This window comes from Parasteatoda tepidariorum, chromosome 11 (genome assembly GCF_982258835.1).
Source record: "Parasteatoda tepidariorum strain Cologne lab strain chromosome 11, Ptep-v5.0, whole genome shotgun sequence".
Lineage (NCBI taxonomy): Eukaryota > Metazoa > Arthropoda > Arachnida > Araneae > Theridiidae > Parasteatoda > Parasteatoda tepidariorum.
This window is the reverse complement of record NC_141765.1, coordinates 53466549-53482088: the sequence shown is the minus strand read 5'-3', so window position 1 is coordinate 53482088 and position 15540 is coordinate 53466549. Positions and strand designations below refer to the sequence as shown.

Here is a 15540-nt window from a genome sequence, read left to right as displayed (position 1 = left end):
AAGAGTTCTGAGTAACGAACGAGCACGATAGTCAAAGGAGGTAACTGTCAATTGAACAGAAAGCTTCCGAGTGAAAAGCGAGGATGGAAGTCAAATCTACCGGAGACGAAACGGGGCATCTCCTAGCAGAGTGACCACTAGACTCAGACCCGTTCACCTACCGACAAGTTGATCAGCATTGCCTCACACCGCACATTTATTTAAGAAAATTTTAATATTAAAATTACAGAAAAAATGGCAAATTGCTATCAATAAGCAATCAAAACTGGTTTAAACATCAATTTAAATTATTAACAGAAGAAATAGAAAATCAAGATCAGCATGGATAGGAATTCAATTGAAGGATTTTCGAAGATGTCTGGAGTAGGAAAAATGGCAAAAGTAAGGAAGGGAATAATTGCAAAAGCGTTGGTCAAACATGACATACTGATTTTTAGTTTTATTCTTCCGGTGAATTTTTCCTCTTGATTTCAGATTTCTGTTTAAATCAATTATCCCCACACCACGGAGGTCTCAATATTAATTAGCGTAATTTTCAAGAAATCGTTTTTATTTCCAACATGTTATACAGCTGAAGATCATATCATAGGATCAAGCGCAGACTTTTATAATCTTAAAACTAGAACAAACTTTTTCTTAGAAATTTCTTTCTAAAAAAGATGAAACTCCATGTAAAGACTCCTAACACTTTCGTGCAGCTAAGATTCAATTTATAAAGCACTAAAAAAATGTGGCACATGAACAATGGCAAAACTGTTGATAGACCATGCCAACCGGGAGCTTTCTCTTGTTTCAGCGCAAAACGAAATTATTTCTTTTTGACTTCCAGTTTTTGTTTAAAATTAATTAATCCCACATCATGGAGGTTTAAATATTAATCAGCATAATGTTTCAAGAAATTCTCTTATTTCCAGCAGTTGTAGACCAAGATCATATCATAGGGATTTGCCTAGATTTTTGTAATCTTAGAAAAAAACTCTTTCTTAGAAATTTCCTCTGAATCCGATGCAACTCCATGTAAGGACTTATGACACGAGATAAATGAAGGATTGATACTAACACTATCCGGCGAAAAGTATCCGGACACCCAGTGGTATGGCCTAAGACCGTCCTGCGGTACATATTCATATGATGTTGGTCTCCTTTTTACAGCGATGACACCCTGCACACGCCTGGGAAAACTTTCCACCAGTTTTTGATAGGTTGCCATAGGAATTGACTTCCAGGGTTGCATCACAGCTGAAGTGAGTACTTGCAGTGAGGAGGGTCGATTTGGCTAGCTACGTAACCTGTGCTCTAATTCGTCCCAAAGGTGTTCTATGGGATTTAGATCCGTGCTCTGAGAAGGCCAGTCCAGTTTTTGAACACCCATTTCTTTAAACTGCGCCTGTGCAAGCCTCGATGTGTAAATGGAGCAGCTATCCTGCTGGCAGAGAAATAAGCCATGCTGAAATATTGCCAGAGAGTTGGGAGTGGAGCATTGTCCAGAATGTTCACATACATTTCAGAGTTCATGTTTCCAATCACAGGAACTGACGGACCCAGACCAAACTACGAGAAACACCCCACACCAATATGCTTCCACCACCTTAATAACCGGATGTCTGGATACTTTTGGCTGGATGGTGTATTATTAAAGTACTTTATCAGAAGTTGTTCTCAGTGTTGACTTGATTTTGACTTCGTAGTAAAGAACAGATGTGGGAGTGGTCTATGTATCTTTGTGAACGTTTGTCTATGTATTAACCCCTTCAGAACTAGCATAGGAGAAAAAAGCGCTTTCTCAGGCTCGTTCGTACTGTCAGATGGGGTGACTTTGTACAAACTGTCATTTTTTCAATATTTGCGTCGTGCCATCTAGGGTTTTTTTTAAGCTCAGTATCAACTGATTTGAGTTGTCAACATAACTAACTAATGGTTTACCAAGAGCTGGCAATGTAAACATCATCGTTCTTGGAAAATTGTGAGCTCAAGTTACAAACAGTTTCAAATTTTTTAACGTCGCAAAATCGGAGGCTGGAGAGTCTGCTTGGTTGAAGAAGTTCTAGTTATCTTGGCCAGGAAGGTAGGTTATACTTTAAAAGCCTTATCGATTGAGATAACAAATCATGCATAAGTTTTTGTATTTAATTATTATAATGTTAGTAATTGAAAAAATGACAGTTTGCACAAAGTCACCCCATCTGACGGTACTAAAGAGTACGCATACGAATTAATACGAGAGTACCGTATTGAGATCACATTTGTGTGATCTTTGGCGGCTAGAGTCAGAAAGGTTCGTTTCATATATGATACCGTGGGCCGTGAGAAAGAATGGCGTGATTCCGTATGTGTGAGCACGGTTCTAATGGGGTTAATAAATTAATAGCTACCCCCATTTCCTTCGGAGAAAGTCAGGATTAAGTTTTTACATCATACACAAAAGTTTATGGTTTTGCTCAGTTTCAATTCGAACTTATTCTTTTTTTTCTAAATTTTTTGAGCTTAGTGTTCCAATTTTCTCAAAAATCCTCGTAAACACACTTTGTAGCATTGAAATGGCATATTAGTTCCAAAAATCCGATCAATAGATTAAAAGTTATTAGGAGTGATTTGCTTATTTCTTACTGTCTACATTATTTTTATCATTCGCAATATTAATTGATTCAAAAGTTCTTAAGTTTTATAAAACGTATAAATATTTACTTATTTTTTGTATGAATTAAATGTGTAGAATTTTAGAAACTTTTTGTACCTCTAAAAACTTGCAATAACTAAAACCACGTGCCTATCATTGAAAATATTTACCATCTTCTTGAATTTGTTTTTCTTCTAAGAAAACGATTTAAAAAATGAAATGAGATATTGCAATCTATAAATGAAGTGCCTAGTGCTTAGTGAAATACTTCGATGTAAATACTCTTTCTTGAGAAAAGCGTTGATTTAAAAACTTTTTTTCGGAATTCTGCATTATTTTTCCTCTCTGTTTGTTGTTAGATATGTTAAATTTAAGAAGCACCAATAATAAAAAAATATTGCTTATGAAGCAAATAATATTTGACAAGCATTTTTTTAAGCATTGAAATAATTTTCATATCTTAAAATATTTTAGTATTAATATTGAAATTTTCAGTTTTATAATTATTAGTTTCCTCAAATTACTTTTTAGCAAGTTTTATTTGAATATTTGATAAAAACTTTTTGTCTGATTTTAAGTGAATCAGTACTTAAACATTTTCCTTATACGATAATAAATATAATAAATGCATATAATAAACGTACCATATAATAAATACAAAGTAAACTATAGAAAAGAAAAATCTTGCTGTTTTATAATGAAATTGATATTGAATATAAGTGAGAGCCTATTCGAAAAATTAAATGACGTGTTTCAGTCGTTCTTTAATTATAGAAAATTCAATAAAAATTGATTGAGAAAAGCTAGGAGTTAGGTAACATTTTTCACATTGCTCAACATTAAAAACGTAACACTCTGAATAACTTTTGATCTGATGATCAGATCCTCACGTTTCAGGCTTCGATCTTAATGGTTCAAGGGGGTAGCCTCAAATATGCAAATTAATTAGCGCTGAAGATATTTTAAGTTACGAGATCAGACACAAAAACGTACTTTCGCTGAATAAATATAATTTTTTTGTCGGAATCAGATTTTTGAACACCTAAATCCTGATTTAATCATTCGCCACCTAGCCAAATACGATAAAATCGGGAATTTAGCGAATAAAATTGTGTTTTAGCGAAAGTATTAGCGACTGATTTTTTCCACTGGAAAGAAAAATGTATATATAACTTGATCCTCAAAATTACGCCAAAATGAACTTTTCTAAACATATCAGTATTTTTTATTCGATTATAGTAATTTTCGGCAGACGCGTCGCATAACGCGTCGCATTAGAGTTATGTCCAAATAATATAAGCCTGACACAAACTACCGTAAAAAACAATAGTTTTCTATGGGAAAAAATTAATCATAAAAAATTATTAAGATTTGCATTTGGCAAAGACTTTTGATATTTGGCTAATTTATGGATTTCGCGATAACATGAAAACTTTTAAAGCGATTTTGAAAATTTTTGCACGAAATTATAAAAATTCATTTATCCAAAGATAATGTCATGCAAAAAATAACTTAAAGTAATAATTTATTATTTTTATTATTTTATTTAATAGTCGAAGGTTTTTTTAATTATAAAGTATATAATTTTTAAAATTACCGTCATTCGGGGCTACTTTGTGCAGCGGGGGCTACTTTGTGCAAATTCAAATTTGGCATTTTTCAAGTGCTGCTATTCAGTATTATGTTTATTTCACGCTAAAAATGTGTGGAATTTGAAGATAGAAGTCTCTTCTATTGCAATCTATTCCACCAGCAACTGCAACAAAGTTGCAGTTGCTGGTGGTATGTCGATTGCAGAAGCTTCTCGGAAGTACAAAATCCACAGAAATACTATCGCTAATAAAATTCACAAGAAACACGTGAAACGTGCTGGTAAACTATTATTTTTCTTCTACAAAGAGTTTTCTAATGAATTAATCAAACGATTTAACACATAAAAATATATTTTATAGGACATCAGGTGATTTTGACAGAAGCTGAAGAGCAAGTTCTGACATGTTCATTCAAGCGTGTTATGTTCAAATGTATCAATATTATAAATGTTAATGAATATGTAGTAATTATTATTTTTGAAATATCAGCCATTTCAATGTTAAAAAAGGTATATGGTTTCCTTTTGTTTAAACTCAAATGTTTTGAAATAAACATTCTTTTTAAGAAAAAATTCTTCAAAAAAAAAAAAAAAAAAAAAAAAAAAGGGTTTTTTAACGCTGAAAATTATTTTCAAACTAATATCTTTACATATCTTGATGTTTTTGTCTTTAAAAATGTCAACAATTAACTTTTTTAACAATTTTATATCAATATTTCACTAAAAACATGATTATTAAACTGAATTCCTATCACTGCACAAAGTAGTCCCATTTGTGGGCTACTTTGTGCAAGGTATGTTTTGACTTATTATTCGTAAATATTACATACAAATAATGCCAATATTGATCAAATTCACTCGTCTGAGTCCAGTCATGAATATTATCGATAAATTTTTCTAAAGTTTGAATTAACATAGTTTTTTTACATGTCAAAGTTCAAAAACTGCGAAATCCTGCACAAAGTAGCCCCGAATGACGGTATTTTAAAAAATGCAATTTCACAAAGTAAAGTTCAACATTTGAGTGAAATCGGTTGACAAGATCTTGAAAAATCGAATTTTAAAGAAATTGTATTTTTAAAATTCGATACCTCAGGAAATTCTTAAGTTATTCAGGGTCCGTTTTTTTATTTCGCGCACTGTATATTATATCATGGGGAATTCATAAAACAATAGTGGTTGTATGAAAAATAAACAAGTTTCTTTAGGAGCTAGAGAGACTCTTTTCAAAATTTGAGTAATTCTCAAAACACAAATTTGATTAAAGTTCTTTAAACAACACTTATAAAAATTATTTTCCTGCTTTTACTAAGCTTTCCTCCGTTCATTAACCCTGTTCCATCAAAAGCTTTAACGGCAGACCACATTATGCAAATTTGATTGCCATAAACACAAAAACTTTAACCGCTTAACCAGTGTGGAAGTTGATTTGAAAAAAAAAACACATAGGGAGTAGACGTCGAAAAATTTATTTTTCGGCAATTAAAAAAGATTTTTATTAAAATTTTAAAAAGAGATTTTGAAAAATGGGAAATTTTAATATTAATCAAACTATTTAAATAAAATCAATCGAATAATGACTTTCCTTTGATGTGGGATTTAAAGTAATTATAACAAAGACAGTTTAGTTCAATTCAGTTGCTACCGATAATCTGTTTTAAAAATCTAATTTTTGTCTTGAATCTTTCCTTAGAATTATTTTTAAATGAATGGTAGCATCAATTTTTTCTTTGCTCAAATCCTACTGTGTACAATATGCATTGAGTATATACAGTTCATATATTTGAAATTGGATAACTCAGGAACTAATCAACCGATTTCGTTCGAATTTTCTATTTTGCCATTGAAAATTACGTTATTTTAAAAGATGGAAAGTTTGTTTGTATTAAATTTTTTTACCATAGAATTATCTTTGGATAAACGGATTTCATGATTGTATGCTAATCGATTTTTGATTCACTCAAAAAGTTCTCAAGTTATAGCGGAATACGCAAAAAGTACAATTAACATTAAGGGGTTCAATATTTAGGTTGATCTCTTGCCTACACTATTGGGACCATATTTTTCAGTGTGAGACTACCCTATATTTTGAGAATAAATAAAAGAAATCTGTAGAAAAATGCGTTTACTCAGAGAAGTTATGTCTTAGTGTCTAATTTCGTAACTTAATAGTCTTCACAAATTAATTAGCATATTTAAACTTAGTAGGAATGAATCCGAATGAATCCAAAAACTATTCAGAGTTTTCTTTTTTCCTAACTCTTAGAACATGAGACATTTCAATTAAAATAAAAAGGAAGCTAATGCACATACAATATGAAAAATGTATAAATTAACTCAAATATCTTAAAACATTAAGGTCGCTTTCAACATTCAAATAAAACTGCAACACGTAACGTAAAATACACTATAAGTTATAATTTAATTAAACTAAAGCTAATACAAGCATTATGTTTCAAAGTTTAGTAAAATTTTAAAAACTTACATCGGAATATTTTCAGGTAACTGAAAATATTACTAATACGTAACATGGATTAAATATTGTAGTCTACATAAATTACCTCAATGATATTTCAGTCATATGCCAAATACACATGAGTTAATATTTCAATATAAATACAATCCGAATCAAGCCGAAATTCATAAAATGCCAAACATCATCCAATAAAAAAGGAAAAACTAATAACCGAAGAAATCATTGGATGGTCTAAAAATAAATCTTTGGCAGAAAAGCAAAATAAGACTGACAAATAAAATTGATTTTTTGGAATTTCAACAAAATTTTAATTTCTTCCCAATAATTTGACATCTGTTAAAAATAACTTTTTTTTAAAAAGAATTTAAAGGCTAAAAAAGGGAAACGGGAATCTTCTGAAAAGGGAAAAAATAAGTTTTTTCTAACTTATTGATTTTTTACTGCTCTTAGAAATGAAAAATCGTAATTTTGCTCTTTTTTATTGTGTTTACAAATTCCCTGCTCTAATCAACAAATCCAAATAACATTTTATTTAGAGCAGGCTGAGTTAAATCATGACACGCTGTTGCTCGATAAAAATAAATTTATAGTTAGTGTTTACTGTAAACCGGCATAAAGTAAGTATTATTTGACAACTTTTCTTTCAAAAGTTCTCCCTCACTTTAGAAGAAATCATTAACTGCTTTTTATTTGTGTAGATGAAGGGCAAAAGGTGAATGTTCTTTTATGAGATTATTAGCATATCGCAAACTCTAAGATATTTTTCTTTATTTTGTGAAAAAGTAGGATTATTGATTTTTCAGGGAGCTAAATATTTTATTTGTGAGTTCTTTAAATTTTCGTCACGATATAGTCGCTTAAATGCTTAAAGCAGATGCTTAAAGCAGATAATGCTTAAAGCAGAAAAAGACTTATGGAAGTATCAACAATTCGAATCCTTATTTACAAAATATTAGTGTTTTAGAAAATATCTTGAAAATTAATTTGCATTTTTGCATGATATGGATTAGAGATAAGTTCGGGCTCGTTCTTGGATGCCCGAGCCCTCCCGATCACGAAGAATTTAAATCCGAGCCCAATCAAACACGTGATACACAGGATTACTTAGAGCTTGAGTCCTCCCGGAGACATAATTCGGATGAAGATCCGATTTTGCGGTCTCGCTCTTACGTCTCTTTGCTGTCTAATCTAGGAAATTAGTCATTTAAACCTTTTTATTACGATTAATAAATTTTAATTTTTATAATAGCGTTTGCTAAATAAAAAGTGAAAAAAAAATTTTGCAAATTTTATCATGAGTCCAAACCCACCCGAGCTTAAAAACTTTTTTCAGAAAACGAGTCTGAGCCTATCTCATCCCTAATTTGGATACACAATATCAAGATGAAGTTGGTCTGAAGCTGTAAAAATATTACACAAAGCTGTAAAATGTCACAAAGCTTGACATTTTGATTAAATACTGCTTAATATCTTCATTTAATAACGATCGCTTGGCAAATCTGAATGCGTGTTTCATTTATTATTTTATGCTACCTTAATTATTGATAAAATTTATCTATTATTTCCTTCCAAGTGTTTGTTGTTTTAATCTACTCAAAATTGTCAAGGCTAGACAAAGTGTTATAAGCTAATAAGACAAAGTGTTTTGGCTACTTATCTAATGTCTATTTGAGCGAATAATGGCTATAATTTATCTTGGCATTGTTATAGTTCGGTGTTAAAGTGTACCAAATTTATTCACTGGTCATATATGCCAAATGTTTATTACGCTAAATTACCTTAAATGTTCCAGTTGTGGTTGCTTAGTTCCGATAGTTTACAAGTGCGTGGTTTGTGAACTTTGATCTAGCATAGAGGTCAATACAAAATATGTTCAGGATCAAGATGACTTGACGAATTTTATAAACTTATGATTTATTTAAACAGGTCATTGTTAAATTATGTTATGATACAATTAATTATACGGTAAGCTGATTCTTTTCTTTATTATTTTCTCGTGGCATATTTGATAGTTTTTTTTTGTTGACAAATCTTCATCCTGTGGCAAATTATAAGTATAAATATTTTGCATGAAATTTAAGGAAAAAGTGTACCTCCCGTATTACACCCGTGTGATCTCAGCGTTTTTCGAACTTTAAGTGCTGGCTTTTAAATTTATATATATATATATATATATATATATATATATATATATATATATATATATATATATATATATATATATATATATATATATATATATATATATATATATATATATATATATATATATATATATATATAAAGCGAACTGAGAACTTAACTTAGCATTTTTAAAACTTGTTAATGATAATTATTTTAAGGAAATTAATAAAATCTTCGTAAAACTAATTATGATTCGGCGAAGATATCAGAAAATCCACTTATGCATAAGTATATTAAAATTTTTAATAAACTGAAATTATTTCTTTCAACCTTATTGCTGTGATTTTCAACCAATAGTGAACCGAGAGTTGCTTTTTCTTTGTTTAAACCATGAGTTTTGTTCTTGAAACAACATGTAATTAAACAGAGGAATATAAATTTAATTTACATTATGAAAAATACGACAACCGAAGATGGCGTCTTCAGGGGGTACCAGCTCCAGAAGCCATAAATGCAAAACCTTTTCATTTCATTTTTTCATTTCTCATTGCCTCCTTTGTTTCAATTCATATTGGATTTTCAGAGATCAATTGAAAAAGGTTTTGCATTTATGGCTTCCTGAGCTGGTACCTCCTGAAGACGTCAGCTTTGGTTGTCGTATTTTTTTCATAATTTTCATTTTTCATTGTTTCTTTTGCTTTAATTCCTTTTTGATTTTCAGAGATCTCTCGATAGAAAAAGGTTTTACATTAATGGCTTCTGGGGCTGGTACCCCCTGAAGACGTCAGCTTTGGTTGTCGTATTTTTTCATAATTTTCATTTTTCATTGTTTCTTTTGTTTCAATTCCTTTTGGATTTTCAGCTGCATAGCGCGTTTTTCCACTCGAAGTATTGTTTTTAATTGCTTTAATTATTTTGATTTTTTTTAAAATTTAATTTACATTATTATTTCATATTGTAAAAACTAAATTCTTTTTATTTGAAATTTAGTTATATTCGTTTTCTGCCATTCTGTAAGTATTTTGTTAATCAATATTATCATTTACATGTTACCAGTATTATTAGTCATGTAGATAATCTTTCTTCACTGTTTTTTATCTCTCGAAAAAAATAAAATTTGTTTTGTTTTGCATAATTTGTACTGATTCAACAATGATATTTTTGAAATAGATCCTTGCCTCTTTTGTTTTGAGGTGGGGACTAAAGAAAATTGGCAACTCTTGGCTATTGAAACTTTCATTACAAATTGTGAGAAGTTAGAGAGGAGAAGAGTTCGTCGGGGTGTATTTATTTGCACATACTTTGTCAGAAAATGCGACTAGGATAAAAAAGTTGTTTTAACAATTAATAATAAATAAATAAATATTCTCTAAAATAATTCAAATGCAGTCAGATCAAATTTTTAGCTGGAAATGATTTTAACATTTAATACAGTTCATTGGTAACCATGTAATCTTAAGTCAGTAATAAAACTTTTAAACCATCGTGCTGTGATACTAGACCCTTATGGAAGCAACTTCAGTGCTTTTTATTCATAATTCTTTAAAAAGTATTTTAAATAGTTTTCCTTACCAATATGCAGATTAATATGATGTGTATTTTTGGAATCTTTACGAAAAATGGAAGAAAAAAAATTCATGCTTATTTAGGGATGCAAATATTTTACCAAGAAAAAAAACCCACATCGAAATTGTTTAATTACAGTAGAAGATAACTGACGTAATAAACATCAAAACAGGCTTAATTGGCGTTTGAATCTAGTAGAAGTTAAATTTGGAGGTTGTTAATATTAATCGTCTTTCAACTCCATTCTGGTTTCTTCGGCAATCAAATCTGTCTTGTTCTTTAATACCCTTACCTTCTTCTACCTAATTAGTAAAATTTTGAAAGAGTTTTATTTTTCCTCGGCTAAATATTAATTTGTGACCCCTAAAATGCATACTTTTCTGTTTTAAATTTTGATAAGGATTCTAAAAATACATTAAATACTGTATTTACGGAACAATTTCATATTAATAACTGTGATTTTTGTGAAAAAATATTTTGATTTGTTATCTGTCTATTCTACTTTAATGTCTACCATGCGTTGCGATATTCCTCAGAAAAACGAAAAACTCAAATTACTAACTTAAATTAGAAAGATCAACTTAAAAGATTTAAGGAAGTATTAAAAGAAAATTAAAGTAGGGTTGCTGTGAGCTGTAGCGCAACTAAGGGGGGGGGGAGACATCTCCCAGGCACAGCCTCAGAGGGGTACTAAAATCTTAACATATAGGACATTATTATTTCAAAAAATATTTTGTCTTTAAGTTTTTTGCCCCGTAATTTGCAAGTGAAACGGGTGTTGTTTTAAATATTTTTTTTTTGATTTATCTAAATTTTTTACATGTTGTCTATTATTGTAGTTTTAATTGGTAGTAGCATGCCATTTTTAAAATTATTTTTAATGAATTGGTGACAGAAAAAAATGCTTTAAGTAAATCAAAGGCCATAAACGCGATCAAAAATATGCTATATGTGCAAAGCCAGCTAGAAAGTAACATACACACTGTTAAATTTTTAACAAAATCAAATAAAATTATAGAGCCGCTTTTTTTTAAAGCACCATTTAGAGTTTGAAAAATCTTCTTGAGCATATAATTTACAATCCAATGCCAATCGTGGAGAATTTCAGTTTTTGCAAAATCTAAGGCATAAATTGGTCTGGAAAAGCAAACACTTTAAGCCTGACATATTGCAAACAGGGTTCATAAACTAAATTTGTCCCCCAGATATGTAAACCTTAGTTACGCTTCTGGCTGCGCAGAGGATTAGTATCAGTTTATATAATATGGATAGTGTTAATTTATTTTAAATTTAAGAGAAAAATATGTCGTACTTAAATTGTTTTGGATGAAATATTGTTTTATTTCAACACTTTTATCACACACACATCATATAAAATAAAAACATCAGAGCCCGTAATATTTTAATAAAAAAAGAGAATTCTATTAAAAACTCTACTTCACCATTAGTGTTAATAGAAAATTCTTGCGAGGATTAAAAAAAGAGCACAAAATAACTAAAGATGTTTTTAAGATGCGATTTCTTTTTGCTTGAATGATTTTATTTATAAAGTCTGCGTCATATTTTATAAAACAAAAGCGAAAAAAAGGGAATAATTGAAGACTTTATTTAATGTGAAATGTTTATAAAAGTTAGTTTATACTCAAATAACTAATAAGGAAAGATAATATATAAGGAACTTTAAAACGCTGAAATTACCAAAAAGTAAACATAGCTGAAAACGTAAAAGATAAGTTTATGAAAAGTTTCCTTTTCAATAATACTGCACCATTGTTTTGAAAATTATATTTTATTTACTTAGTCCTAAAATAAATATTTGCAACATATCTATCTAAACAATTCAAAATTTATTTCAGAGTCATAATATTTTATATTGTGCTGCTATGTATTTAAATGAGTTATTAAATGTTGAGTTTGGTTGAGAATGCATCAATTAAGGAAACAATGACAACTGTTTTTTAATTTTTGAAGAACAATGATTGTGAAACAAAGCATTAATTAACTCGAGTTTCGTATGACCTAAAACTTCCTTTATTGAAATTATTTTAGCAATGTTTCCGTTTGAATAAATCCTGTATTTTAGAAATTACCACAATATATTTGAAAAAAAAAAGTAGTTTGGCGGACAACATTGAAGGAAATCATCAACAGCTTAAAATCTTCACGTCTTGGAAATTGAGCATAAAAATCTATCTTAATAAGAATGAATTATTTTCGAAAAACTATTTTACATTGTTACACAATTCTTCAAATTGTGTTAATTTAGGAACGAAAAAATCAAAACATCAAAATAAAATTAAGCACCGATGTGAAGAAGAGACGTACCTCTATTTTCTCACTTTTACTTTTCTTCAAAAACGTCAGGAACTGCATTCTTGCAACAGCTGTTGACTTATTATGCAACTGAATATTTCAATTCATTTTAGTAGAAGTAGTAGTACTAGTACTTTATTTACGTCGCTCTAGAGTTGTACAATGAGTTACTGGTGACGGGTTGTGAAACATCCCTAATAATGATCCGAAGACATGAAATTACAGTTTTGAACCTCTGCAGAGGGGATGACTCTCCTGTTTCCATAGCCCGATGACCTGCGTGCCAAGTCGAGCACTCTGTGTTAGAACAGTTCAATGAGGCTGAATATCGCGTATCACCGGATTCTACGCGAACTTATCAAAAAAGTCCCTCCCCCCCAAATGAAACCGAACTCCCACCCCACCCCCTACCTTACATACTACCTCAAGTCAAAACCCACCCCCTCCCTAACAAAAGCCAGTGATGCTTGCCTTCGGTCATGTGCTAGGAACCGTGTCTTACGATTAGTATACTGCAGGAAATATTTTTTTGAATGCAGATAGTTGGGTTAACACTAAAAAAAAAACAAAGTTTCTTTGATTTTGAAACAGCAAAAAGTAAAATTGTTCAACTGTAGCTGCTTTTTCTTACTGTAAAGTCAGGTCTCCAGATTAGTGTTTTATAGTCAAATACTAGCCCATTGTGCAGCTCTAGTGCGACGTAAATGAACAACAACAACAACAATAGTCAAATACCGGTACTGTAGGGTATTTTTTTTTTGCGTCATTCTAAAGCTGCACAATGGGCTATTGGCGACTGTCTGGAAAACGGTCTGATCCGGAGACAGCATCTCGTTTTACAGGGAGGGCACATTCACACACCATCCATCCATCCGCAGATCGTTATTTTGACCTGAATCAGAACAAATTTTGTAATTAGTGTATGGTCAAATACCAAATTTGGCCTAACATCATGTTTTTGGAAGGTCTGAATTCAAGTACATTGGAAAAAGTATATAAGTTCAGAAGTAGGCTGTTCTTATATATTGTTTTTAAGTCTATTATAGTGAGACTCTATAGTTTAGAGATGCATTCACAACAAGCTGATTCCTATTTATGCTTAAGCAAGGAACCCACGACACTTGGAAAATTACAGTTTACTTATTGGCGATCATCAGTTTGGAGATTCAAACTCATAGGATTTGCGTACTCGTAGAACTCGTCTATTTGCGCACCAAATTCAGCTGAAAATAGTCCTAGTAAAAGAAGAACAATCCTGCAGTCTTTTGAACTGGATTCTAATTGTAATATTTATTTGTTTATTCACATGTTTATGTTGGCTCGCCCTCCCAATAAATTAAAATAATTACATTAATAAACATGTAGCAGAAATTTGAGAAGGACTACGCAAAGTTGCATCTAGACTTACGGCTGGATTTGAACCTTGTACTTCACGCTTCAGAGCATTTAGTAGAAGGGTCATGCTCCTAGGGCAAGTCCGAGAGATAACGCTGCTTATCTTCTCATTTCGTGAAACAGAGGTCGGAAGTTCGGATCTCCATCGAGGGGTTTCGTCCCTCCGCTAAACGTGTGAAAGGTAGCGGATTCGAAACCAACCGATAACGAGGTCTTAAATATTCGATTAATACTAAATAAGTCCTTTTTAAATAAATGTGTATTCCGAATTAAACATTTATGAATACTCAAAAATGATTAGCTATAGGAATACGAACTCTGAGTTGATTGTTGTTGTAGTTAATTATACATCCAAGATAACAACGGGGTTCAAACCCACTACCTTTATGCATCAGTTTGTTTAACAGACGGACGCTGTTGTTGTTAATTTACGTCGCACTAGAGCAGCACAATGGGACATTGGGGACGGTCAGGGAAACATCCCTGAGGATGATCCGAAGCAAGCCATCACAATTTTGATCCTCCGTAGAAGGGATGGCACTCCCGCTTCGGTAGCCCAACGACCCGCACGCGAAGTCGAGCACTTTACGGTAGAACAGTTTTAACGAGGTCCAATACTACTCTGAGTTGAATAAACATGCATAATTAAAAATAAGTACTTAAATCAGAAATTAATTTCATTGTTCTTAAATTTCAAACTTTATATACTAAAAAATGAGTATTTAACTTGAAAATAAATTGTTGTTGTTGTTGTTACTTTACGTCGCACTAGAGCTGCACAATGGGCTATTGGCGACGGTCTGGGAAACATCCCGGAGGATGATCCGAAGACATGCCATCACAATTTTGATCCTCTGCGGAAGGGATGGCACCCCCGCTTCGGTAGCCCGACGACCTGCGCGCGAAGTCGAGCACTTTACGGTAGCACAGTTTAACGAGGACCAATACCGCACACCCTCGGTCCCTACGCAGACTGATCCAAGTGGTCACCCACCCGCACACTGACCGTAGCCCGTGATGCTTGACTTCGGTGATCTGCTGGGAACCGTGTCTTAACGATCAGTCCACTGCGGGACTGAAAATAAATTGAGTTGTGCATATAATCTGAAACTTTGCCCTCAATATTTTTTTAAGATAATAAGTAAAACTAATGTAATAATTGAAAATGCATTTGTGTTTAAAAATGAGAACAAGAATAATAAACACATTAATAATACTATATACTTGTAAAATAAGTATATATTATTGGGAACTATCGCAAGCACACATTATACTCATTTTCTTATGCATTTTACTATTTTTAATTAAATTGTTTCAACATTTAATGTTTAGTCATATTTAACTTTTTTAAATATTTCAGTCCCTCCTAATTTAATTATCTCTGAAATTGTATTTGATACGCTATTTTTCACTAGTTATCATCTGAAAATCCGTAGAGAATAATTTTGGCATTATAAA

The 15540-nt window shown here is 31.4% G+C and overlaps 1 protein-coding gene and 1 long non-coding RNA gene across 2 annotated transcripts in view; one reads left to right on the top strand and one right to left on the bottom strand.

The window, feature by feature from the left end:
• Positions 1 to 12846, bottom strand: part of Scgbeta (sarcoglycan beta) — a 149700-nt gene extending 136854 nt beyond the window's left edge. The window contains exon 1 of the mRNA XM_043040634.3: positions 12700 to 12846. Within this exon, the coding sequence (XP_042896568.2) occupies positions 12700 to 12747 (48 nt within the window). The 5' untranslated portion in view covers positions 12748 to 12846. The remainder of the gene's footprint in view (positions 1 to 12699) is intronic.
• LOC107448990 (uncharacterized) overlaps positions 1 to 15540 on the top strand; it is a 63746-nt gene that overhangs the window by 6924 nt on the left and 41282 nt on the right. The window lies entirely within an intron of this gene.